This window comes from Dermacentor variabilis, chromosome 2, assembly GCF_050947875.1.
Source record: "Dermacentor variabilis isolate Ectoservices chromosome 2, ASM5094787v1, whole genome shotgun sequence".
Classification (NCBI taxonomy): Eukaryota; Metazoa; Arthropoda; class Arachnida; order Ixodida; family Ixodidae; genus Dermacentor; species Dermacentor variabilis.
Genome location: NC_134569.1, coordinates 162,919,113 through 162,944,950, shown reverse-complemented (window position 1 = coordinate 162,944,950; position 25,838 = coordinate 162,919,113). Strand labels below are relative to the sequence as shown.

At 45.3% G+C, this 25,838-nt stretch overlaps 1 protein-coding gene across 5 annotated transcripts; it reads left to right on the top strand.

The window, feature by feature from the left end:
* The first annotated feature begins 370 nt into the window (after positions 1-370).
* LOC142572907 (uncharacterized) lies at positions 371-25,487 on the top strand. Of its 5 annotated transcripts, none has more exons than XM_075682351.1 (5): positions 371-442; positions 19,942-20,049; positions 23,380-23,430; positions 23,622-23,764; positions 25,121-25,487. In XM_075682351.1, exons 2-5 carry the CDS (start codon positions 19,998-20,000, stop codon positions 25,463-25,465), a joined length of 591 nt encoding a protein of 196 aa, XP_075538466.1. In that variant the 5' UTR covers positions 371-442; positions 19,942-19,997; the 3' UTR covers positions 25,466-25,487. The 5 variants fall into 5 exon arrangements, with proteins under 5 accessions (XP_075538466.1, XP_075538467.1, XP_075538468.1 ...); XM_075682352.1 differs by lacking the exon at positions 371-442 and adding an exon at positions 16,860-16,973; XM_075682353.1 differs by lacking the exon at positions 371-442 and having other exon boundaries at positions 19,909-20,028.
* The last annotated feature ends 351 nt before the right edge of the window (positions 25,488-25,838 follow it).

Sequence of the window (25,838 nt, the reverse complement as noted above, 5' to 3'; positions counted from 1 at the left end):
CTTAACGGTCCACTACCTTCTTTTCGGGTGTAAATTGTTCGCAGTTCCTTTTTTTGTTTTAGTATAGCACTGATGTGACCATTTCGCAAATAGTTGCAGAAATACGTGCAGTAGCCAACCGTCCGTCAGGAGAAAAGCACCATTTTTGCACGCGAGAACCTTTCAGTGGCTGAGTGCGGTCGATAAGCGATTGTGCAGCTGTTATCTTGGTCATGTAGAACTACTTCGAGAAATTATTGGCTACCGGCAGTTGAAAAAAAAAACGTCATGACAACGTGACCTTCGTTTTACTCCTAACACCACGTCGATACGTTCCCCCGGCTTGCGTGCTTTCAAGAGTGACTTATCTGCGCATATATAAGTACCCTCTGTTCAAAGAATAAGCATTCAAATGTAGTGAGTGTGATAGCAGGAAAACTGTTCTTCACCTGCCAGAATACAGGTTAGTGTCTTTTTCTGCGCCTCCTAACTTATTCAGATTTAGTTAGGAATGATTGCATCATCCGATTCTTTGTGTCTGTGTTCTTGAGTCAATACATATGTGATGACATCGCGCTCCTCTGTCAGGCCAGGTTTTATTTTTCAGTGAATCGCTTAGTACGACTAGAAACACTCGTGTATATAACGGGTATTATATGAAAGTTCAAAGTGCGTGGGCTATAACGTCGTTCAGCACATCACGTAAGCAAGGGATCCAAAACGTTGAAGGCGTGTTTTACTAACGATGTATAATTTCGCTGTCTTCTCTGAGAACACTGTACATGCCAGCAAGATAAAGTTAAGCCAGAATGGAAGGCACAATATGACGAGTATGTATGGCAAGTTGAATGCATGTGCATAAAATACAGGGGGCAGAATTCACCAAGTGAACTTACGAACAAGTTTCGGCGTAAGAAAAAAACGTTGTGAAAAAAAGAGTATTCACAACGCTACGGTAAATACGGTATGGTATTTACCGTACCATATTTTACCGTACCGTACCGTATAATTTACCGTAGACATACGGTAAATCGGCACAGGGAGCATAGTGTCAATTATGTCCTTATGCAGTTTTTTGTTAGTAATATTGACGAGATACTGCATTGAAAACCACACATGCAACATTCCGTACGTAAGCACGACTTGTCGCAGATAACCTTTAACGGCACCGTGCATTGTTTCACACGAGCATGCGACAAATGCTGGAAGGTGAAGACATAAAAGCACTTGAATGACTGTGCGAAGGAACACATCATTCTGATGGCGCAGGTACATAAAGCGCGACGCAACTTGTCGCACAAATTAATGCGCCAACCAAAGGCCCCCTTTTCTTATGGGCAAAAACAAGTTCGTGCGGCTGGTTCATTCCCAAGTCGATGCGCATTTCAAAACGGCGAAGACACGGGGGATTTTCCGGATATTGATCCGCGAAGCACACATCACATTCATGACGCACCATATCTTGGAGGTAAGAAATAGGCTACAGACTGTGGCCCTCGAGAACATTGACAGCTGTCGCCCTTGCCACGATTTAGCCTTTTCCTTTGCTCCCGCCACTTTATCATTCCAGTACGGCTCAGGGTCGCGATAAGAGACGAGAGGCACGCCTAGATACTTTGTTGCAGTGGTTGACCACCGAAGTGGAGCGAAGTAGTCTGGCGTTTCTTCTCATTCACGATGCCAAAACCAATAACGCGTTTAGATACTAGGCCAACGCCTCTGATTTAGCGCAGTTCGCCCTCTGCAAATGTACCGGGGCCCACTGCGCTAAATTAGAGGCGTTGGCCAAGTGTCTCAACGCACTCACTTTCCCTCGATGAGTTCATAGGACGTAGGACCGCTCAGCGACGTTCAATTGAGCATCATTGCTTTCGCACCCAGAACTCATAAGAAGTGCTCAGGTGTGCAAGAATCTAATCTGGATGACGTAGCAGGGTCGCATCAAACATGCGGCATTAAAGAAAGGTCTGTCTACACAAACATTCATATTGTCAGAAGCATTTTAAAACACTGTAACGACCTAGGTGAACACTGTGCCATGTTACAGTTAGATATGCGGAAGGGTTTCGACCGTGTGGCCCATAAAGTTATTTCCAGTATTCGAGAACATATAAATGTAGGGGATCTTAGATGGGGTAAATATGTACTATTAAGACTGTAGCGCCAACCTCATTATAAACAAGGAGGTTACGACAAGCTTTAGCGTCTGGTGATCTGTACGCCAGGGGATGTGGTTTGTGCCCTCTTTCATTCGCAATATACCTAGAGCCGCTTTGTAGAAAAATCAAGAATGACAGTAGAATATCGGGTTTCAAAGTGCAGTCCGTGAAGCGGTTGATTACTGGAATGCCGAAACTGAAAGGGTTCGTGAGTGTACATTTAAATGGACAGGCCATAGTTTTTCAATGTTTGCTCGCGCGACAGTCTGCAACCTGTTTGCTATTGCAAAAATTTCTTACGTGTTTCAAGCGTTTGCATGTCAAGGGCTAATATACAACGTTTACACAGAATACTCGCAGTGTTTGTATGGGGTTGAAGCTGGGAGCGCACCAGTCGGACTAATCTCATTCGTTCCGTTAAATGTGGAGGATTAGGTCTGGCATATTTGTTCATTAGGCAGATTGTGTCGAGGTTTGTTTAGTTAAGGGACCAAAATGACACATTTTTGTTAACTATGTTTCAGACAAGGCTGAGCGAAGCTATACCTGAATTCATTGTATAGTCGCGTCGGTGCAGCCAAGGTAGAGTGCGTGGTTTCCTAAAAGAAATAATCTGCGCGTTTCAGCTGTTGAAGGTTCAGTTTTCCATGGAATACTTAAGTAGGCTAGCACGAAAGCGCTTATATAAGGACCTGATAGACGAAATGTTGCCGGTGCCATTGTATCGCTCTATGTTCTGCATTGGACGTGAAAAAGACGTTCTAAATAGAGTAAAACGAATGCCAGTATGCCCGTCGGTAAAAGCCTCCTTTTTGGAGCTCCACACCAATACTTTACCTGTGAAACCGTGGCTAGAGGGAAAATGACTTTCTGTGCCTTGGAGCCTCAATTGTTCGCTGTGCCGGAAACCCGGAACAGTTGAACACATATTTCTTGACTGCTGGGATGCTGCGTTTCATTGGGGACATTTTACAGAGAATGCTAAAGAAGGACTTGCCGATTACACCCTGTAGGATTCGTTTTTTGATTACTCTAAATGAAGGCAAATTACCGTATGACATGTTCATGCTGGTGCCCTTACATAGTTTATAGAAAACTAGAATGGCCGTGAGACATGCCGAAATAAACGCCCAGCGTTTTAGACAATACTACATTGAAAGCATTTGTTATATTAAGGAAATATATAATTTGCAAAAAGAAAAACCCACATTAGTCAGTGTGATGACTGAGCTTGCGAATTTCGAGCGTCTTTAGCCCCATGACCACCAAGCAATGCCAAAGATTTTTGTCGTGACTGTTGTGTTTTGTTAAAATGTCTTGTTTTCTATGTTGCCATGTCGGTTACAAAGAAAAAAAAGTTCTCAGATTTTCATATGGCTCATAGTTTCGCTTTAGAACTAAGTCGAAGCGACGCAGTGTCGGGGCAGAAGGCTTTGCTCATCTTGCGGCCTACGTAATGAGCGAATGTGTTTTGTCTACGACAGACGGGAATCTCGTCTGTGATACAAAGCGGTACGCCACTACGATTACATATGAAAAATAAGTAATGGCGAATAAAATAACGTGCCGCTATTCAAAAGAAAACCACGTGGACTGCTCGAACAAGAGTGATGCTATGAAAAAAAAAAAATACACCGCATGAACAGAGAGAATAGTCGTCGCCTTAGTCTACTTGTAGCCAACCGTGTTAAACGAGTGTTTCTTGATCTTTTTTTCACACATGTGCCTACAAGCTTCGTTGCGCATAACGCGAGGCGCAATAAATGAGTGCCTAAGCGACACAGCGCGCGTGCACAAGTTATAGGGGGGCGAGGGGGTAGTTAAGTTTCATGACGTCACACGCGATCTGTCACAATGAAGAGGAAGTGGCATGGGGTGCCCACGCTGAGCGTTTCAAAGAGCTGGCCGGCTTTGGAACGAAAGCAGTATGCCTGGGATCTTGGCCTCATAGTTAGAGCACCGGACGGCTGTGCTCGACGGTCGAGGCTCGATTTCATCGTCGTTCACACGTTGTTTTGCGCGGGGCTGTATAAAAAAATGCTTCATCCAGACAGAGGCGAAATCCAGGTTGGTACGCAGGTAGTGCTTTCGTACTAAAATAAGTAAGGAAGCTCAACTGGGCTGTTGAAAACTTGCGCCGTTTTTGATGCTCGCACGACTTTCTGTAAAAATACTAGCATATTCGACAAACGTACGACTGAAAATAAAATATTCCTGCCTGTCCACAGCTGAACCCTCGAATTTGTTCAAAGCCCTACAGCTATATGCATTTATACCGGATATCGATACAACAGTAGCATGTCCCTGCCCATGACGTTCATAACTTAGAGATAAGACAGAAAATTTCCAAGTTTTCTTTTTGTATTTCAAATTCTTCCTCTCTTAACTCTGAAATTTTTTCCTGTACATCGCTACTGCACCATTGCGCACTCATCATAAGAAGACCAGGTATATCTGCCACCCCCAAGCACTTTCTTGTACCTGAAATCTTTTTTCAATCAGACGGACGGCCAGGCACGGGAATGATCTCGCCGATCAGACTGTGCACCATTTGAAATCCACTACAGAAGAAACAGCGTAGCTTTTATTCACTAGGTTCCGGCGGTTCGTGTGCGTAGGCAAAGAAAATGGTGGCCACCCCAGAGCTAAGAGAGCTAAAGCATAAAGCAAAAGCCTATCGCCAGGTATGCCCCAGCTGAGTTTAATCGCGAGTAGTGTCGAAACATATTGTGATAAAAAATATCGTAATAAAGAAAGTGAAACCGGAATAGACGCTATTTGTTTAGTATGGATTGCGGTTTGACGTCAGGGGCTCTATTGGCAAACCACATAAGCTTATCTCATTTCCCTTACACCTGTTCAATGGATAGTCCGGTGAGGGTTGCGGAAAAGGAGTGCGCCTACGAAGAACACCGTCGTGAACAGAAACGGGAATGCACGCGGCGAAGGCGGACGGCACGTAATACGGACGAAGTTGGGGCTGCAAACGCCAAGCGTACGCACCTTTGCTTGGATTGCCTCTACCGACTCCACTTCCATCGCAATTGTGGGTGATTTCGAAATAGACGTGTCTCGGCCAGACGCAAAGTGGTTCGTAGCGCTTTTCTTGGAAAGGTTCGGCCTTCAATGGTTACAGAAACATCACTACGCCCACGACGCGTCATCGGTCGTGTACAGACCTCACATTGGCCAACAACCTTTCCAATGTCGCCACGGAGCCACTGGTCACATGTTATAGCGATGATTAAGCAATGGTCCCCTTGGTGACCAAATAATAAATCCGGAAAGGAAATAAACCAAGGATAAAATTAAAAGCATGGAGTTGGCAATTTAATAAAACAACAAAAAATCGTGAAAAAACGAAATTCATTGTTCAACATATTTAATATCAATGTACTTATAACCATTAATATAGCTTCGCGGGTCGTGCATTTTGAAAGAGTAGAATCTCTGAATTGTTCTTTATAGAAGAGGAGCCCCCCCCCCCCCAACCCCCCCACCTCGCACGATACCCTAAAAGGGGTGTTTCGGGAATTCTCAAATTATTTGAACAAAGCAAAGAGTGGGCGTTGCACAGAGCTAACACGGATTACCCCCGGCTATGTATTGCCATTAATAGATTTTAGCTTGTTTAACCGCCTTACTTTTTATAACATAGCGCTGCGGTAAAATGCGCACTACAGTTGGCAGCTTTACATTTTTTTTCTGGAAAAGTTCCTTCTAGCATAGACAGACCAAGGTAACACTCGAAGGTAACACTACAATATACTAACTTGTCTGTCATACCCTGTCATGTGTACGGGTAAACCACAAGAAGAAGGTAATGGCGCTTTGAAGGAAGCACGCGAGTCTAGGCAATATATTTTGCAAGTTGTGTCCGCAAGTTACAGTGAGATGTATAAGTGAGCTGCATCTCCCTTACCCTTATTGCACAGATAGCATTGCTTCTGAACAATGTTACTGAAGAAAAGGAACACCAGGCAGCTGCATTGGACTTGTGTCTTTGGGGTTATGGGAGGCGGCACGAAGAGGTAGGCGCCATGGCCACGGTTTATTTAGGGTGGCGTGCCATGGTGCCGCGGGATCTCGGGAGTGGCCGACACCGTGGCCGCCCAGGTCGAGCGCGTAAGTGTGTTCTATTCTCGCGCTGCCTGCACGTGACCCCTCTTCTTCTTCGCCTGCTTCGGACTCGACAGTCGCAGCGCTACGGGGCCCCCCTAATATTGCGAATTGCGATTGAAATAAAGTCCAATGGTTAAGTCCAGGTAGAGCGTGCGGAGGGGGTCGTCGTTGTTTCTTAGTGTCGGGTTAACGCATTCCGAGACATATGTACCAGGCCGCGTAGATTGTGAGCGAGGCGCCGAAGGTTGTGAGCGAGTGACGCCGAAGTACGAAATCATGAACTGTCGCAGGTTCGCGTAGATGTTGCGGCCTGCGGGAAGTCGGAGCTCCGAAATAAGAACGTATGACCGCTCGCGACTTGCACGGAGATGGCACAAGTGTTTGTCGCTCACGTTATTGACGTGGACATGCATTTCGAGCTGAATAAACCAGGTGTATGGAGCTGCTGCTGCAAAAACTTGAGTAGGCTATGCATCCGCGGAAGGTGCGGGCGGTGAATTTAAAAAATGATGCCAGCCTAAGCGAAAAATTTGCTTCCTTAAAGCACTACGTTTCAGTTGCTTTTTTTGTAATTTCAGCATAACTCCTCAGTTTCGGTGCAGCGGTTGCTGAGAAGAAAGGATTGCCGATTTCACATGTAGGAGCTTCCGAGCTAAACCTTCCTCCTAAGTTGGATTTACAATAATATGTTTGTTGAAAGGGTATGTTTGTACAATGGCTTAGAAGGAAGAAGAGCGAAGAAAGGAAAAGCTAGGGATGTTAATCTGAAGGACGTATGGTTGGCCAAAAAACGCTAAATCCTGATTGTCGGGATTCTATAATGGTTAAAACAAATAATTTAGTAGATGCTACTGCCATGCGCACCAGAAAGCCCTACGTTACAAGGTGCCTTACAGATGTCCTGTTTTTCTCTTATTATTCTTAATATACAGCTGAAGTATTACCAAGAATAACTTGACAACCTAAAAAAACGCACAGCCTTTCGGCGACCGTACGGAATCCAGCGAAATTCCCAGTGAAGCTGATTCTGCCGAGCAGTTGCAGTAAAAATTTCAATTGCCTGTAATATTAACACAGCTTAAAACTTTGCGCGCATATGGTTTTGCAAAGTATGCACGTTTGAACCCCACTTGCCCCACAATGAAAGTTAGTGTCACGTCTCGTTCTCAAAGGCGTCTGAAAATATCAGTATAGCCCATGCATAAAATCGTAAATAACCGACACTAATCAAACTTTCCACGCACATCTGACACAACTTGTGACATTTCTAAGCCAGTTACACTTAAAACACAGCCATGATGGCGAACACGGTCAGCTATCATCAAAATCTTATCTGCAGTTCACGCGTATCGGCTTTTCAAGACCAATCATCAAAAGTTCCAGCATACTCGTTGGTGCCTGCGAGCTTTCGAAAAACTACTACACACTTCGTCTTACGCATGTCATCCCATTATGCAAGGTTCGAGGTAGCATACACAACCGGTGAATCAACCATAACATTCGACTAAAATCAAAATCACCCACGCGCGTCTTGAGCAGAGCGATAGCGTTTAACATTTGTTAGCTGGTGAAGAGTAGTCCCTCCATGAACATAAACAAGTACACATGTCAATACTATTATATTCCTCTCTGACCTTGACGCTTTAACTAATTTGTGTAACGAATGGCTCATGGAAATAAACGATAACCAATATAAATGCGCATCTCACGGATTACTTGAACTTTGTTCTTTATTCACACATGAAGCACAGCGTCATTAGGGCATTATTGGGTGCAGCAAACATCAACATCGTTGCGGTACACCACATCCGCAGATAGCGAATTCCAAGCAACAAAGGATGTTAAAAAAAGAGCGTACAAACTTATCACACATGGAAACGTAGGGCCTAAGTGGATGTACTTTACGCGAGGAGACATAATGCGAGGCCTTCTGATGTGCAGACTACAGTATGATAATGGAAGGTTGAATAAAAATAACTAAGGCGTAATCTATTTTGTCGTTCAAACAAAGGGATCACACCAAGTTGTTTTTTCACTGTTTTTACACTTACAAAGCAGCCGTATTTCCCCAGGACATACCTTGCCGCGATGGATTGCCTTCTTCTAATGCATTAATGTGCACAACACAAAATGGATCCCATACAGGGCAAGCATACTCCAAAACTGATAAAATACATATCTTATGCGCTGCTTCACTGAAGCAGGAATTCTGGATATATTCTTTGATACTTCACGGCAATGCACACTGACATCCACGAAATGACTACCGCACCAGTAGAGCTGGTTAGAGTCGAAGGGCTATCTGTAGAAATTTGAACTCGATTAGAGTCTGAATCATGCCGAAGTTCCAAGATCAGCCCCGTTACAACACCGACAGGATAGGAACTTTCCGCCCTCCATACTGCAGTGCTATATGTGGAGCAACAGTCATCAAATCACTTGGCTATATTCTGTGACTCAAAGGCAGCCCTGCAAACGCTCCTATGAGCTACGCGCCGCAGCCTACTTGAACAATTGGTCGCAGAGATATGATTGTGCCACCGTGAACGGCTGGAGAGAAGGCACAACATTGTATTTGAGTCGCTACTCTGTCACTACAGTATTACTGGCAATTAAAGTGCCGACAAACCTGCCTATAAGGCATTTGGTGAAAGCGAATACATCCAAATAGCATTGTCGAAAAAGGATTCAGCACAAGGTCTCAGCGCCTCAGCGGTCTCGCACATGTTACTCTAAGGAAATGGAACACACCCGATTTCACCAAACGGCCACTATATACCCGCATAAGACATTACAACATTTACTTGGTTATAACCAACGGGAACAAGCGCTACTGTGCCGCTTGCGGGTAGTAGCTTCTTTCACAAACGCCAACGCATTCCAAATTGGAATGGCGGACAGTCCCAATTGCAGCACATGGGGTGTCAAAGAGACGATCAAACACCTCTTGTGTGATTGTCCCACATACGAAGATGAGAGGAGTGCCCTACGGACAGAGTTGGGCCACTTAGACAAAGGTCCTTTCACAAAGATGTTGGCCCCATGGCCTCGTGCGTCTGCTATGTGCAAGGCCACAAAGGCACTGGTGTGTTTCTTGAATGCAACATTCTGTTTGATCGCCTGTTACTGGCTCGGTGATGGAAGCTTACGTGCGTAATAGTGGAAACTGTGGACTACTTTCTTCCTTCTCCTCTTTCATTAAACTTTCCCTCTTCCCCAGCGCAGTGTAGACTATAGGGCTCCGCCTGGTTAACCTTTTGGACTTTCCCTTATGACCTCCCTCCGTCACGCACGGCAATACACAAGCATAACTGAGTGGGCAATATATATATATATATACTGACGCGAAGTAAGCTGCCCACTACAGGCACCGATCGCCGGAGAGACGACAAAGGGCGCAGTTGTGCCGCGGCGTTTTTGGGAGTCGGCCCTCATTCAAAGAAGGCTGTTCTGTTTTGGCGAGCCCATCTTAGTTATCTTCGTGCCATTTTACTGGTGGAAGAGCTGTGTAAATGCTGCCATTGCGGGAGACGCAGTGTACCTCTGACACGTCTCCTGCGAGTAGTCCGGGAGAGATTACCTCTGTGAAGGTATGTCCTAGCCGCCGTCTGCAAGGGCTACAACCTGATCCCGGTCTTTTGCCCGAGCGTATCCGGCCGATCAACCCGAGCCCACCGCCTTCTGCTGCGGCTGTTGTGCCGGCCCAGTTAATCATTAACCAGCCGCAGGTGCCAATCGTATTCCATGGAGATGCCACTGAAGACGTGGAAGATTGGCTAGACCATGTCGAGCGGGTCGTCTAATGCAACGGATGGAACCAAGACCGTAAGCTGCGCAACGTGTACTTAGCACTCCGAGACTCTGCGAGCACGTAGTTTCAAAACCATGAAATGGCATTGTCTTCGTGGGAAGAATTTCGACGACAGCTGAGCGCCATATACTCCAACACGGACAGGAAAGAGAGAGCGGAGTTGGCAATACAGGCAAGCTTTTGGTATCTGTGCTGCCTCCAGCACACCTAGTTTTTTTCTTACGCCTGCTGGATAATTGTACAAAGCGTCCATCACCCCCTTTAGGTCTGTTGTTATGCTGCATAGCGACTGTTCCTGCACCTGCCTCCACTGATGTGTGGCTTCCCTGTATTTTTGCATCTCCCCTTTGATTATATCTAGATCCGACGACATTACAGCAGACGTCAATTGTGACGAGCTGTCACCGACCTAGATGTCGCAATCGTCGTTAGCGTCGGCAGTTGTTTCTGCGCTCTTAGGCCGTTTGCCCCCAGACATTTGCGTGGTGGGTTTGCAGGACAGAATCTGTTTTCCCTTGCCAAAAGCGCTCATGGCGGCCGTTTCTTACGTACCTCTTTCTGCAATTTACTATTAGCTGCTATTAGCTCCTTGTTTTCATTACTTACTCTTTCCAGCATCGTTGTCATCTTGCTGTCCTCAAAGCTATTGTCCTTATTTTGCCCCTTGCCGGTTTTTATCACCGGAGACCACCACGGCGCAGCGTATCTGTGATCCGGTGGCGCTCTTCTTTTTGGCAGGCGGTATCTTCCTCTCAGCGAGTCCTGCACTTTTGGTTCTAGATCTTGATCTCGTACGCTACATGGTTCTGGGCCTGGAGCTGCCCCTTTGGTTCCTGGATGGTGTTCTGTTCCTGTAAATGGCGCCAGTGCTCTAGTACTGGCTCTCAAACTGTTGTACTAATTTCCGTTGGAGGCGTCGTCCCACCAAATATGGCGTCTTTAATCTTGATTTGCAGTCTTTCCCGCCGGTCAAATGGACTTTTCCGCAGAGGAAACACACCCTTTTACACTTGCGGTCCTGTCGGGGTTTGACTGTCCCGCAACCACGACATATCGGGGCAGACGTCGGCCCGGTGCCCAAGTCTGCTGCATTCGTTGCAAATGTCCATAGGTTCCTGGCGTAGATAACAATGTTGAAACGTACCGCCGAAGCTGACCAGTCGGCGGACCTTGAGTACCAATAAGAGAAGTATCATGTTCTTCCTGCCCTCCATGCGTTTGGCGGCTACCGTTTGGCGGCTCCTGTCGTTGACAACCAGATCATTTCGGTCTTTTTGCATATATTCGAGTGCAATGTCCTTGATCACCCCCATGGAGGTGCTCGGAGGAGCTGCCTGGTATACGCGTATTTCGCAGAGCTTCGGTCCTACTTGTAGGTCCTTCAAGGCTGCTACCTCTTTAGCTTTCTCCTCCCTTTGGGGGCAGTATATTTTAATCTTCTGTTGTGGGTTCAGAGCGACCGCTCTTAGATCTTGTGTTCCAGTCTATATTTGCTGCGATACACACGTTTCTCTTGAGCTTGCGGCTACCGTGCTCGTTGAGGTTTAGCCCTACCACGTAGTCTTACAATTACCTTAAATTTATTCTTCGGCAGGTAGAGTGCGCTGCTTTCCTTCGTTAAATGCTTGATTCTGGCCGCAAACTTGGATTTAGTAATTTAATGTTTCTCAACTGCGAAATCCAGCGTTTCTGGCACGGCGGAGTCCTTCTGGCTTGGCCTCTTTTGGGAGCTAAGGTATTGTCTGCCACACGTTTTCCGCGGCCACTACGATGGGGTGAATGTTTCCCCCATACAGCACCTCCATTGTCAGAAAAGGAAAGTGCGCTGGCGTTCACTGCACTGAAAAACAATCGGATTTCTAGTAGATGACGGTCTAGAGGCTCCCCCTGCCGCCGCAAGTGTGCGGCCGCCGGCGCAGCTGCCGTAGTGCGGGCGAGGCTTATCGGCGTCCTCACTTGGCAGTGTCCGAAAAGAGTGATCCCGAGCCAAAAAAAAAAGAGCTCACCAGGATAAATTTGGTATGGATGGGTAGCTGATCACTTGATATCTCTGATCATGCAAAAATTACTACTGTATTGCAAAGTTTTGCGGTCGCAACTATTCTTGGAAATTGGAGCCGACGTTCATAGCGTGCGCACTCTATCACGCCTGCAGCGTGTCTGTCCTTGTGGAAAAGTCCCACCTTTAAATCCACATTAGTTTACACCGGCATAGACAAAACATAAACACCTTATAAGCAATAGTTAAATAAGACAGAATATACAACAGAGTGTAAATGATTACTTATATCACGCCTTTTCCCTTACGCGTCTGGGGAAAAGCGAAACCGTCGCACGTGGTAGCTGTGTCGATTCGGCGTCTGTTCCGAGCAACCAATAGCAATGTTAAACGCTACCGGACTGCTTGGCGCGGCAACACGTGCGCAGCAGCTACGCGCCCATAGCTTTCTCCCAATAGCCACAGGAAGTTATCGGCGAGTATAGAGGTCACAGATTTGGCCACTCGAATAATAAAAGGTTCTCACCATGATTTATGTGGGGTAACTTTATTACGATAGGGTGGGCCGACTATCGCGGCTAAATCTCGCGCACACCTAGAGGGAAGCGGGAACGAAGCGCGCCGCCTTCCAACGTGCGCAACGCCCCGAGGGAAGGGTAGGGACAGTGAGGGGTACCCCTGTGCGTCCGGGCCGCAACGCTCCGTGGGGGACGCTGGGGAGGAGAGTAGGCGCGTTTTACTCCGGGCGGCCCCAGTGGTCGCGCGCGCCGGCCGGTTCTCTGCATCTTGAAGGCCATCTGAATCGCCGACAGTCAGCCGTGTTGCTGTGTTTTCTCGGCTTAGTTCGTTTTGGATGCGAGACGCAGCACGAAGATGAATTCGCTTAATGGTGCTGCCGCGCTTCTTCACTCCAGCGTTTTGACAGCCAGATTCCCCTGTTATCGAGTGCGATGTGTTCCCGTTTGCTTGAGCGCACCTGGCACCATGCTTGTTAGTTTTGTTAGTATGCTTGTGTTTACCACTTTGTACGTCCGATAAAATTAGTATCATTACTTCGTATTACTGTCCATTAGTTTTCTCTCACAATCGATGTTTCGCGTTTCGGGCTTTTCGCGTTTTTTTATTTGGTGTAGTTAAAGATAGCCGGCATACTGATGGTATAGTACGCTTCCTATAAAGCAAGTGTGAAAGCTTGGACAGGCTTTCTTGACGCAATTCAATTTCATGAACTTAAACGCATGTCCCCAAACGTGCACTTCTGCCTTTACAATGGACTCTCCTAAATTATACAAGAAGCACCTCAGCGCTACGCTATATTGTCAATTAGTAGTAACGGTGCATAATATAGCGGCAAACTGTGAATGACGAAACTAACATTTATTGGGCAAACTTCTTCCCACAAAAGCAAGTTACACTCAAAGCACAATGATAGTGGCGAACGTGATCGGCGATCGTCAAAATCTGCCGGTCAAGTGCATCGGCTTTAAACATGAGCCGCCGAAGGTTCCAGAGCAATCGCTTTTGCCCGCGTCTCTTCCAGAAATTTATACAAAATTCGCGCTGCACTCGCAATCAGATTACACAAGCTTCTCTGACAACAGACAGCAGAAAGAATCATCGATAACATTCGCACCCAGCGCTGAGCTATTACATCTGTTAGACGCTCAAAAGCGGTCATACGAAAAAGATGAACAAGTACACGTGTCAGTGCCCCCTCTCAAAAAACATCGTCCCGATGTTACAAACACAAGAGCAAAAAAAAAAACAAAAGGACACTTATCAAATACTAACAAAACAATAGAGAAACAAATACCAAAGTAATACAGTCCAAAAGAAAGTCCCGAAGTTTGCTAGCGCTAGTAGAACGGCTTAAGTCGCCCAACATGGACGATTTCAGGTCGTGAGTGGCGCCGCTGTGACAGCGAAATGCCGTCTGGCACGACCTTATATTCCAGTGCGCCAATGCGTCGCATGATCTTGTAGGGCCCGGAAAAGCGACACAAAAGCTTCTCGATAATTTATGGTCGGCGTATTGGGGTAGCCGGGCTGGTACTCGACGTAGCGTTGTCGAAGGTTGTAGTGTCGCCTGTCGGTCCTCTGCTGGTTCTTGATCCGCAGGCGGGCGAGCCATCGGGGTCCTTCGGCGTGCTGCAGACAGGGGGCGAGATCAAGATTCTTTTTGCCTCTGACATGCGGCAGCATGGCGCCGAGAGTAGTCGGGTTCCTGCCGTAAACCCGCTTAAACGGTGGATCTCTGTTGTTTTTTGCGCCGCCGTGTTGTAAGCGAAGGTAAGGTAAGGCATGATGACATCCCAGGTGTTCTGTTCTCCGTCGAAGTACATTGCTAGCATGTCGGCGAGGGTCTCATTCAGGCGCTGCGTAACACCATTCCTCTGTGGGTGGTAGGCAGCTGTCCTCCTGTGCCTTGTCTGACTTTATTGCAGAATGGCTTGGTTGAGCTCCGCTGTAAAGGCCGTTCCTTTCTCAGGGATGAGGACATCTGGAGCGCCACTTCGCAGCAGGATTTTCTCGACGAAGAATTTCCCCACTTCAGTTGCGCTACTTTTCTGCAGAGCTTTCGTTTCACCGAAGCGGGTGAGGTAGTCCGTCACCACGACAATCCACTTGTTTCCGGATGTTGACGTCGGAAAGCGTTCCAACAAGTCCATCCCGATCTGCTGAAATGGTCGGCAAGGAGGCTTGATCGGCTGTAGCAATCCTGCTGGCCTTGTCGGTGATGTCTTGCGTCGCTGACACTCTCCGCATGTGTTGACGTAACGGATGACGTCAGTGGTCAGGCGCGGTCAGTAATACTTTTCCTGTATCCTCGATAGCGTGCGGGAGAATGCGAGGTTCGCCGCATTTGGATCGTCATGTAGAGCGTGCAGTATTTCTGGACGCACCGCTGAGGAATCAATGAGAAGGTAGTTGGCGTGGACTAGTCAGAAGTTCTTGTTTACGAATATTTTGTTGTCAAGCGAGAACGAAGACAATGCTCGCTTGAGTGCCCTAAGGACAACATCGGTGTTTCCTTCCAAATACTCGACCAGACTATTTCGCTGTATGGTCTGTTCTTTGCTGTTCAGCGAAGTCTTCCCCACTTATTATTCCAAGGAAGGCGTTGTCATCCTCGTCATCTTGCGGTGATGGTTCACTAGAGGCGCGTGATAGACAATCGGCATCAGAGTGCTTTTGTCTGGATTTGTAGATTACAGTGATGTCATATTCTTGCAGTCTGAGGCTTCACCGCGCCAGCCGTCCCGAAGGGTCCTTTAAATTTGCTAGTCAACACAATGCGTGATGGTCGTTGACAACTTTGAATGACCTGCCATATAGGAAATGGCGGAATTTTGTTATAGCCCGAATGATGGTGAGGCATTCCTTTGTGGTCGTAGAATAATTGCCTTTCACTTTTGACAGCGCCCAGCAAGCGTAAGCTATCACCCGCTCATATCCGTCTTTCCTCTGGACATGGACGGCACCGAGGCCTAGGCTAATGGCGTCAGTGTGGATTTCGGGTTCCGCGTCCTCGTCGAAGCGCGCAAGTACCGACGGCGATTGCATGCGTGGTTTCAGTTCTTGAAATGCGCCGGTCTGCGGCGTTTCCTTCTTGAACTCGACATCACATTTAGTTACTTGCGTCAACCTCTCAGCGATGCGTTAAAAGTCCTTGACAAAGCACGTGTAGCAGGTACACATGCCGAGGAATCTACGCACTGCCTTCTTGTTGATTGGCTGCGAGAACTTTGAGATGGTAGCGATCTTCCGCAGGTCGGGGCGGACTCCGGATTTGCTGATCACGTGGTCTAGGAACAGAAGCTCATCGTAAGCGAAGCGGCACTTCTCCGACTTCAGAGTGAGCCCAGATGACTTGATGGCCTCTAGTACTCTCGCGAGAGTTACTGCGATCGATAGCCAGCACCTTCACCAGATGTCACGTAGTAGTGACAGTGAATAATACAGCGGCAAATCTGTGAATGATGAAAATAACTTTTAATGGGCGAACTTGTGCCCACAAAAGCACGTTACGCGCAAAGCACAGCGATAGTGGCGAACACGGTCGGTGATCGTCGAAATCTGATCTGCCGGTCGAGCGCATCGGCTTTTATCACTCTTAGCGCGGTAACGTTTAATAAAGGGGCATATTTGTGCACCTCCAAGCTAGAAATAACATTGTAACGTTTACTCAAGTAATGTTTATTACAGGGGCATATTCTCACACTTTCGTGCACCTATCAATTAAAACATATATACTAACCTTTATTATACGTACACGTACTTTTTGTATTTTATCTTTTCGTATAAGCATACAGTCTTGCAACCCTACATCCGCGCGTCATTCTTTGCATGCCCATGAATATAGGACAACTGACTATTAGGCTATCCGTCATACCTCACCGCACAGCACTAGCTTCACTCACTGAGCAGCACTTACTAAAAATTCTACTTCAGAAGGTCGACGGAGTTTCAAGAACTTTCAGTTAGCAGCATGCCCGAAGGAGCCATGTACAACATTCGTATACATGCGCAGAAGGATTCGCTTGTGAAGACGTGCAAGACTCCATGCCTATAGGAAACATCGCAAAAAAAGTTGATAAACATAGCCGGCAGGGCTACGTCCAAGATTCCTGCACATGACTGTATAAAATTAATAAATGTGCAGGTATTAAGACAAAATGGCATTTTATTGCTGTGAAAGCTTCATAGCCGTGACAGAAAGCAGAATTTGCGCGATAGGCAATACAATTATTTAGTGAAAAAATTTTACTAATTAGCTTTTCTTATTTCTTTAAAGGACATGCCATAGCATACTGAAGGCAACTAATATTGAAAACATACCAATTTGTCATAAATTGTGCCTGGCGCGACTTTACAGAAATTGGAATTCTGCATCTGCAATGCAGTGAGTTGCTGATTTAGTTATTTTTTGTGTACGCACTGAAGAAACATTCTGTGTACTTGAGAGTATTCTGCGGAAGAATGCTTCCGGCCACCGGATATGCACTGCTGATTGAACAGCTCTGCCGTTAACCACAATTGGTTCTTTACACAATAATCAGTCAAGTATTGGCAATGGTCATACCAACGATTACTGCGGAAATTCTGTCGCGATTGCTATAAACTTGTTCAGCAGAAATCAAAATGTGAATTCAAATTATTCAGTTTTTGTATTCAAAGACCGTCCGGATCACAGCGTATAAATCGTCTTTGCCCCCTTCCTATTTTTTGAGCGCCGGTCACTTACACAATGCAGCTTGTAGCAATTAGTATAGAATGCACGGTGCATGATAAAAGTTGTACCTTTTTAAATAAGCTGGTACATATAATTGGTAATTTTAGGACCAAAGGTGCAAAGCACAGAATAATTGGTGAAACACGTGTGCTGCTTTAGCAAAGGTGAATGCACTGTGTAAAGGTTGGACTCGCAACATATTTCTTTGCTGTGGTCCATGTTGAAAGAAAGCTTTCTGCAAACAGTATGATGCCGTCATCACATTATAGTGAAATTTCTAATAATAATAGTTTGCACAAGTGGCAAGCACATCTGGAAAGGGGGCGCATTTCAGGATTACTACGCATTTCTGCCTGCAACATTGTCTGTATCAAAACGAAATTTATGGAGGTATGAGGCAGCACAACCCACATTATGAAAATGATCTGTGTAGCAGCTGTGACAAGAGAAGCTGACACAAAACATTTAATTAAAATGTCGTTATTACTTTATTTGCAGATACAAAACAAGGTGATTTATCATTTTCCCTTCACAACCAAAAATACATCTTCCCTTGCTCTCCTTTTTTTCTTCACATCCATGAAGCAATAATGAAAAAAAATAGCTTCGAGTACAGCGCTGCGTGGGAGCACATATCTATTTTTGCAGAACAGGAATGATGCAAACAGACGTAATTATTGAAGGTTCGCGTACAGTATGTCTAAATACAAATAGATATAAATTTTAGACTACAATATGGAAGACGATCTCAGCCCTATTGAGAGCACAATCATGTCCATTTGCGGCCATTATGTCAGTTGCTAATTATCCGATCTCCTTAGAGATCAGATAATTCGGTTAGAGATCGGACAGAATATTAATCCTACAATCTTATAGTTACTTGTTTAATTTGCACTGCAAACAGCAATCAACATGTAATTAAAGAGACATAAATAAATCACGAACAGATAAAATATAACGACAGAACATATAACTAAACGCGCAATATTTCAGTATGCTCTATCAAGGAAATTTCGGTAGCAATAAAAACTCAAGATTAGTTATTTAAAGGTTACTATCAATTCAAACTAGATATTGCAACTTGATTCCCAAGTCAGCTCGTACTCCATTACAGTACAAAAACAGCACCACAAGAATGTGACAGTTTAACAGTAAAAACGCTAATTACGTGATACAAACTGAAGTGTAGCAATTAATATTCTTAATTAAGGATATTTTACAATTCATTTCTAAACGTGTGACCACATCAGCACAAAACACCAGTTTCGTGCATGAGGTCTAATGCTTTGCGTACTCACAAAAGTGCAACACATACTCGAGCTCTAAGAATAACCAGCACAGTGACTGATACAGACAAAAAAAATGTGTTTATGAAGCGAGGAAGTAGTTCGCTTCAATAAACCTGATTAGTGTAAGCCGGAGCATGAACTGATGGTGAAACACACGAGACACACGAACCAGCAACTAAATAATTGAACAAGAAGCATTGCTTCCCTAGGCCACATTTATTTCTTTTTTTTAAATTATGGGGCTTTACGTGCCAAAACCACTTTCTGATTATGAGGCACGCCGTAGTGGAGGACTCCGGAAATTTAGACCACCTGGGGTTCTTTAACGTGCACCTAAATCTAAGTACACGGGTGTTTTCGCATTTCGCCCCCATCGAAATGCGGCCGCCGTGGCCGGGATTCGATCCCGCGACCTACATTTATTTCTGTCTTCAGCATTAGTTACAGCAGTCACAACAAAAGCTATACTGACCACTCTCACGTAATCGAAGAACTTTTACCACTGCCCATCGGCAATGCGGCTCCTTGCAGTGGCCACGCAGCGCGACAAACATGTCGTTGCTCTATGGCGGCATGGCTTCTTTTAAGCGGCTCGCGCAACTTTAGGAGTCTTTTCGTAACTGTACCACGCACCACGAGTCACTCAGACACACAACACACTTGGTAAGCGCACGTCACCATATCGCAGAGCATTGAAACGTGGTTAAAGCGATGAACCAAAGCGCAACACAATCGTTCCAAAAAGACCGCATCGGCGATACTCTTCCCAGCATCCTTCTTGAGAGATGCACAAAGCAGAGGAGATATGACTGCTCTCATGTTAGGCTGACGCTTACGCGCTTTTGATTACAGCATCCATCTATAAAGCGCAATTGAAATAATAATCAAGCTACAGTTTCGTCAAAGTGTCACATAACCATATATGAATATTCTAATAATCTATAGTTTAAAAATGTTACTGAACGTTTGTATTTGGATATATTTTGTTCGCTCATGTGGCCGGTCACCATTGTGGCCTCATACCTTGGGCGCCCGTTCATCTCTCTACGAGGACTCACTGGAGTGGCTGTCGCCCGCGGTCATGTGAATGTAGCGGCGTATTTCGTACGTGTTTTGCAAGTAAACTCTGAAAGCGTAACTGACGCAGAAAGAGAACGGCTGTAAGGTCGACCTGAGCGCACTCAGCCTTTCGTGATATTGTGATCAATGGTTTTGCTCCGCGACCACGTTCAGTGTGGCGAGTTCACTTTCAATGTTTATTCACGTTGTTGGTTCAAAGGCAAGCAGCTTAAATGTTTATTGTCGATATAGCAGTAAACCTGTGCTGTCTAAAGTTTGCTTGGTCGCAGAAGCAATGCACGAAGCAATGATGGTGCAGTATTAGAGTGTCGCTGGTATCAAGACAATGCACTGCCACCGAGGGAAGAAAGAAAAAGGTGAACGACAAGAGGGACAAGGTGATTGTGTCATGGCGTAATCTGAGACCGCGATCTTTACGCCCCAGGCGCTTCTTCTTTCGCGTGGGCTCCTCTTTCAGAAAGAGATCGTTCTTTAAGTGCAGTGTCATTTGTTGTTGTATCATAAATTTAAATATGTGTTTAAATATGTTGTATATACAATTTGTGTTAGAGAGCACGTGTAAGGAAAGAAATGTACACATAGACAAACGCACACCCCACACACACAATACGCACGCACATGCGCTCGCACACACACACACGCACACACACACACACTCCACCCGCACGCGCACGCACACGCTTACCTCTCACACACACACAGGCAAACACACATACACACACTCTCTCTCTCTCTCCAATCGCATGCACACGCACACGCATACACTCACCCTCACACTCACACACTAGCTCTGTCTTTGGCGTGTACACTATACACACAATACGCACGCACAGACATCCACGTGCACACAAACATGCTCACACTTTTCGCACGCATGTATGCTGAAATACAAACTGCACAGGTTCGCAAACGTACACATTCACACGCGCCAACCCATGCACTGCAAGCACGTAAGCACATGCACACATGAACTAACGCGCGCGTACTCGCGCACACACACGCAAATGCACGCATGCACACCAGCCGCGAATGCTCCCACATGCATACACGCACTCGCGCGCATGGAAATGCAGAGATGGAGCACACGCACGCGGATACATGCACGTTCTCACACGCGCATACAGCCATACACACGCCCGTTCAAAACGTGCAGACACATAACGACCCGGTCCCGGTTGCCTCTGAAAAACATTCGCGTGCAAGCACACTGCAAAACAATTGCTCTAACATTACCGTTCCAACGCCAGCTGTAATAAATCGCGTCACGGTTTAGCCTTGGCACATCTTCAAGTCAATATGCCCTCTGATAAGAGGTTGCAAAATGATTTGCTTCTGTCGTGTGACTTCGCCGCTCATCTTTGACCAAAACACTACTTTAACGCACGAGCAATGTTCTAAGTGCCATAAATGCATTTGTTGTTAGAAGGCACTACCCTCCCTTAGCAGGCACGTTGTGGGTGCAAGCCCAAAATTCAAGGCGACACCTACAACAACGCCACGTACTATTCGCCACATACTCAATGACCCAAGTATGTCGAATGGTTGGTCTCTAACACTGTTCCCTTAGCACAACAGTCCGACGCGCTATCCATTCGACCATGGTCTACTCAGTGATCATAGTAGGCGGGAAAACGGAATGATATAAACAAATACCGATATTGTAGATATATAGATAGCTAGCCTCCGAAGTATGCGTAAACTACGAATGCTAGCACAATATTAGCGCGAAATCCAAAGATTAATAAGGTTAAACGGTAGCAGCCCGGTGCCATTCAGAAAATGACGACAACAAGCTTTCTTTGATGGTGAACTGTCGCTACTTATAGCCGCATGCACTACATAGAGAGCGTAGCCGTTTTTATGCTACTAAAAGAGCAAATGCTTGTGCGAAATGCTTCACGTTCCCAAAAAAAAGAAACACTATGGCAACTTGTTGCGAGATATCCACGCCACGAAGCCCTGCAGTTGTAATGAAATGCACTTTAGGTACCAGTTGATTTCATATGTACACATGAAGTAGGTTGTACAGGCAAGCCCATGCTTAGAGAAGGCAAAAAAGTAAGAAAATAATTTAGGAATTTAAAAACACGGTAGAAGGAAATGCACTCTAATGTATGCAAGGTGTTGTGCTCCCTTCTTGCATTTGGGGGTTACTTTGATTCATTAAAAAGGAAAACTTCGGAACTTCACTCCCAATGTGAAGCAGATATCATTCGACTATATCACGCGATATCATGTGGTATCAGTCGTAGATATCATGCGATATAAACTCCTCTCAGGAAGTACGGCCTTGTACCGCCACGTTTCTTGAAATATTTTTTAGATATCGCTTCGGTAAAATTAGGCAAATACCGAATCCATTGAGCGTATCGCTTTCGAGCACTAGTACGTTTCCAAGCGCATATGCATGCGAAACGACACTATTTTGCATTCAAGTACACGTGTCCAATTTCATACTAGCTGATGTCAATAGAATAGAGATAAAGTCTGCACAAGTGCGTGGCAGTCAGCGCGCGTTTGGATATGCCGCGAGAACTTGTACACCTCTATTTTATCGAATAAAAACTTCTACATTCCGTTTATCACCATGTGTTCATTACCCAACTTATTATTCTCAGTTTTCACATTATAGCGAAGATATGTTTTTGTATAACGGAGTATATAAAAATTCCGTGTCACAAGCCTTTAGTTTCTAAACCTCCACTACGGCGCGATCCCTTGAACAGAAGGCGACAGAAACTGGAGAGCGACGTGCAAGGTGAAATAAAAAGAAAATGAAGGCCACTTCCCCGCCACATTAAGAGCTTTGAGGGACCTATACATTTTGTTAAGAGGCGCTCTTGTATATGAGTTGTGACTTTTTTCGTGTTTAGTAATGCTTCTGCGTTATGCAATTATGCAGTTATGCCAAAATGACAATTATAAGGGCGCTGCTGTTTTATTTGAGTGCCGCCACGTTAATGCTCAGGGGCTTTATGCGTTGCTGCATGTCCGACAGTGTTTTGTCAAAACTGACCTGATCTGCGTTTTGAAATAGCCGAAATCAATACGTAGAGAATATGAAATCACCACTTCTCTATTTTTTTTTTCGCCAAGAGAAGCAGGCTCTCATGAGTAAGGAGGCTCCAACAAACGTTACTCTATGATGACGTCACTTTCAAGGTGATGATGTAATGGAGTGTTTTTGCGGAAAGATAAGAAAACGGACGCAACTGTGACAGAGCAGCTGGTCGATGACCCATTGCATTGACAAGAAACTAGGCTTTGCGCAGGTGTGTTTCGAAACGCGCCTCATCGGATGATAATAGAGTACATAATATTTTGCGACATAAAGCCCACATGCTCTTTTTCTCTGGGGTTATTGTCTGGGACTTATATATGGAGCACTGCAAGTTCTCTTTGGTGCCAGTTTCAGCTTGTTTCCTCGAGACACCAAAGAAGGGTGAAGCGCAAAAAATATTTAAGCAGACAACACTACAACTGATATTTAGTAACGTTCACTGTGAGCAAGTGCTCATTCATTAGGAAACATATAAAGGAACGCGACTGCCTTTTATTTCAGGTAAAGTTGACAATTCTTTTATGCGTAGGTTTTGCTGCGGTTTTAGGGTAAATGCAGATGTTTGGTGTATTTTATTGCAGTGGATGAAGCCACGTACCTGTTCTCGCAATTTCTGGAGATTAATTTTTTTTCTGTTCTCGTCTAGGCGAAATGCATCTTCGATCTACTTGGTGTGCAATTCTTCTTCTGACCATTGGTGAGTCAGAATTTTGAGCTATAGTAACATAAAAGACTGCGCTATAAACGCCTTGCTTTCAACGATGATAACATACAACGCAATCTTTAAAAAGAAATGCTACGCCAACAAAAACTGTGGATGCGTTCAACTATCGTCGAAATTGTTAGTAATTGTTCAACCAATAAATTGTCTCCTCTGCACTGACGCAGGCGTTTCCGGGCACGCCACTGTTACCAACTTCACTGAGACGAGTTACGAGATGGGTGAAGAAGCACAGAAAATTGGTCAAGTTATGAAGGAGTTCAGTAGAAGGATGATAGTCGTCCTTCAAAACCAGTCAAACTTTGACGAGGTGAGTCCTTGGTTTGAATTAGGAGCGTGGACTCCCGTAAGGCAAGCATCATTGAGTTGTTGCCGATTTCTGGTTTTGACATGGGGGTTCGGATGTGACTATGTGACATAGGTTCTTGCGAACATTTCCTCCGTAACTGGTATTAGTACACAACTGTTTGGCTGTTTAGGGAGTTGCTGGCTGTTCGTGTGTTCATAGACATTTCATCAGACAATCCTACAAAAGAAAGTCACCTAACAAGCGTAGCCTATGTATTAAACTAGCGTAAGTTTTTATTATTCACTCACCCATTATTGTGGCTAGGAAGCTTGTCAACTGCAATAAAAAATAAGAGCAACATAAGACGGCGCCTTTTGTTACTCACTACAAAAACCTAGGAATAGCAGCTAGTGGGGCAATTTATACGTCAAAATAAGGAGTTCTACAATTTGTACACAGTTCCTCGAAAGTGCAAAATATAGGATGAACAGCATAGGGTAACTTATTTTGCCTACACTTTTTAGTCAGCTATAAGAAAAATTCATACACAGTGAAATGAAACTCGCTTGTAAAAAATCGAATATTTTAACTGGCTGCTTTTTCTAGCCGTTGGGAGTCTCTGGCGCTTAGGACTTTGCAAACAGGAACATTTTCCTTCCAAAGAACGGCTTGTTACAACGTACAACGTTTTGACACAACGTACAGCCCTATCAGTTTTGAAGACGAGAACTAAAGGCACTGCAATGACGATAAGCACGATGATGACCACAAGAACGACACGATTCCTCACAGGCCGCAGTACTGCATTGTATAAATGGTAGCAAATGCCACGAAGAGCACTAGTGTGCACCAAATTTTAAGAGCTACGTTAAGTACGATTATTACTTTAGAATTACTTAGCATCGATAATAGAATTTGATTGGCCAGAAACAGCTAACCCTCTTACAGAAAAACAGATCCTCGTATTTCGCTAAAAATGTTGTCTTAATTCGCAAGCCTGATGCTCAAGATAGGCTGACTTCCACTGGGCCACTCACGCCCACTGCATAGTCATGAACGCGACAAGTGCCTTTCGCTAAAACATCAACATGACATAAAACTGAGCACAAAGGGTGTTCGACATTTACTGAGGCTTGTTTCCGGCCAATCCTGATACGTACTTACATTGCTAAAAATGATCTGAAAAGCGCTGGTTGGCAGTTAGAAATACGGCATTGTCACAATGCAGAGCAGCCGATACGCATTTAGGTTTACTTTTCTGCACTGGCATTGATGGCCTTTGGGGAAAAAAAGCGGTAATTGTGACTTAAGTTATAGTTTATAATTGCTCGCTTTATTGAGCGCGCTTCACCTCAACTTCAGTAACCGTGTTTACAGGAGCTCTGTGTCAAGTATAAGGACATCATTTCCGAGGCCCTCGACGCTGTGAAAGACCTTGATCCCTTCGAACCTGGAAAGATGCAGCAGGCGCGCGACGCCATAGAAGCCATCCTTCTAAGAAATCAAAACAGGACTGCCTTCGAGGACATGAACCTTTTCGGAGCTTTCATGAAGGTTGTCGGAGATGACATCACTGACATCGGCCAGTTGTTTATCGACCGAGGCATCCAACTGTGCGGAAACATTGCAATCGAAGATGGGCTGACAGACTTTGAGAAGAATAACTTTAAGTACTGCGCCGACGTCTTCAAATTGAGCTCAATGCAAAACTGGAAAGAATAAAGTTCACCATATTGGATCAATTTTTCTGAAGTACAACAAGGATGTTGCTCTGCTGAGCGAAAAAAAAATCTCATTCAGCTTAATAGGTCGTTCGCGAAGGGATGTTTTGGGGCCCTATAACGTAAAACTATTCCAATATGTTTCTATTCCAATCTCCTGACGTCAAATTTGCGTAACCTCCGACGCAAGCACCGGGCGGTCACCCGCAGGGTTGTCTGTACAGACCAATCAAACACTCGCATCATTCATAGGAGGTCACTTTTGTTTGCTTGAAAAACGAATAACATTGCCTGCACTGAGCGGCTTGTCGTATCTAATTGGCTGACAAGAGGCGAGGAGAACGCTCAAGTGGAGAGGGATCCGCTGGGGCAGA

What these genes read in the sequence shown, in the direction of transcription:
- LOC142572907 (XM_075682351.1), top strand. Translation starts at nt 19,998, where the DNA reads ATGCACTGCCACCGAGGGAAGAAAGAAAAAGGTGAACGACAAGAGGGA. An exon ending in AATTCTTCTTCTGACCATTG is followed by an intron (nt 23,431 to 23,621) that starts GTGAGTCAGAAT and finishes GCACTGACGCAG; the next exon opens with GCGTTTCCGGGCACGCCACT. An exon ending in ACCAGTCAAACTTTGACGAG is followed by an intron (nt 23,765 to 25,120) that starts GTGAGTCCTTGG and finishes CCGTGTTTACAG; the next exon opens with GAGCTCTGTGTCAAGTATAA.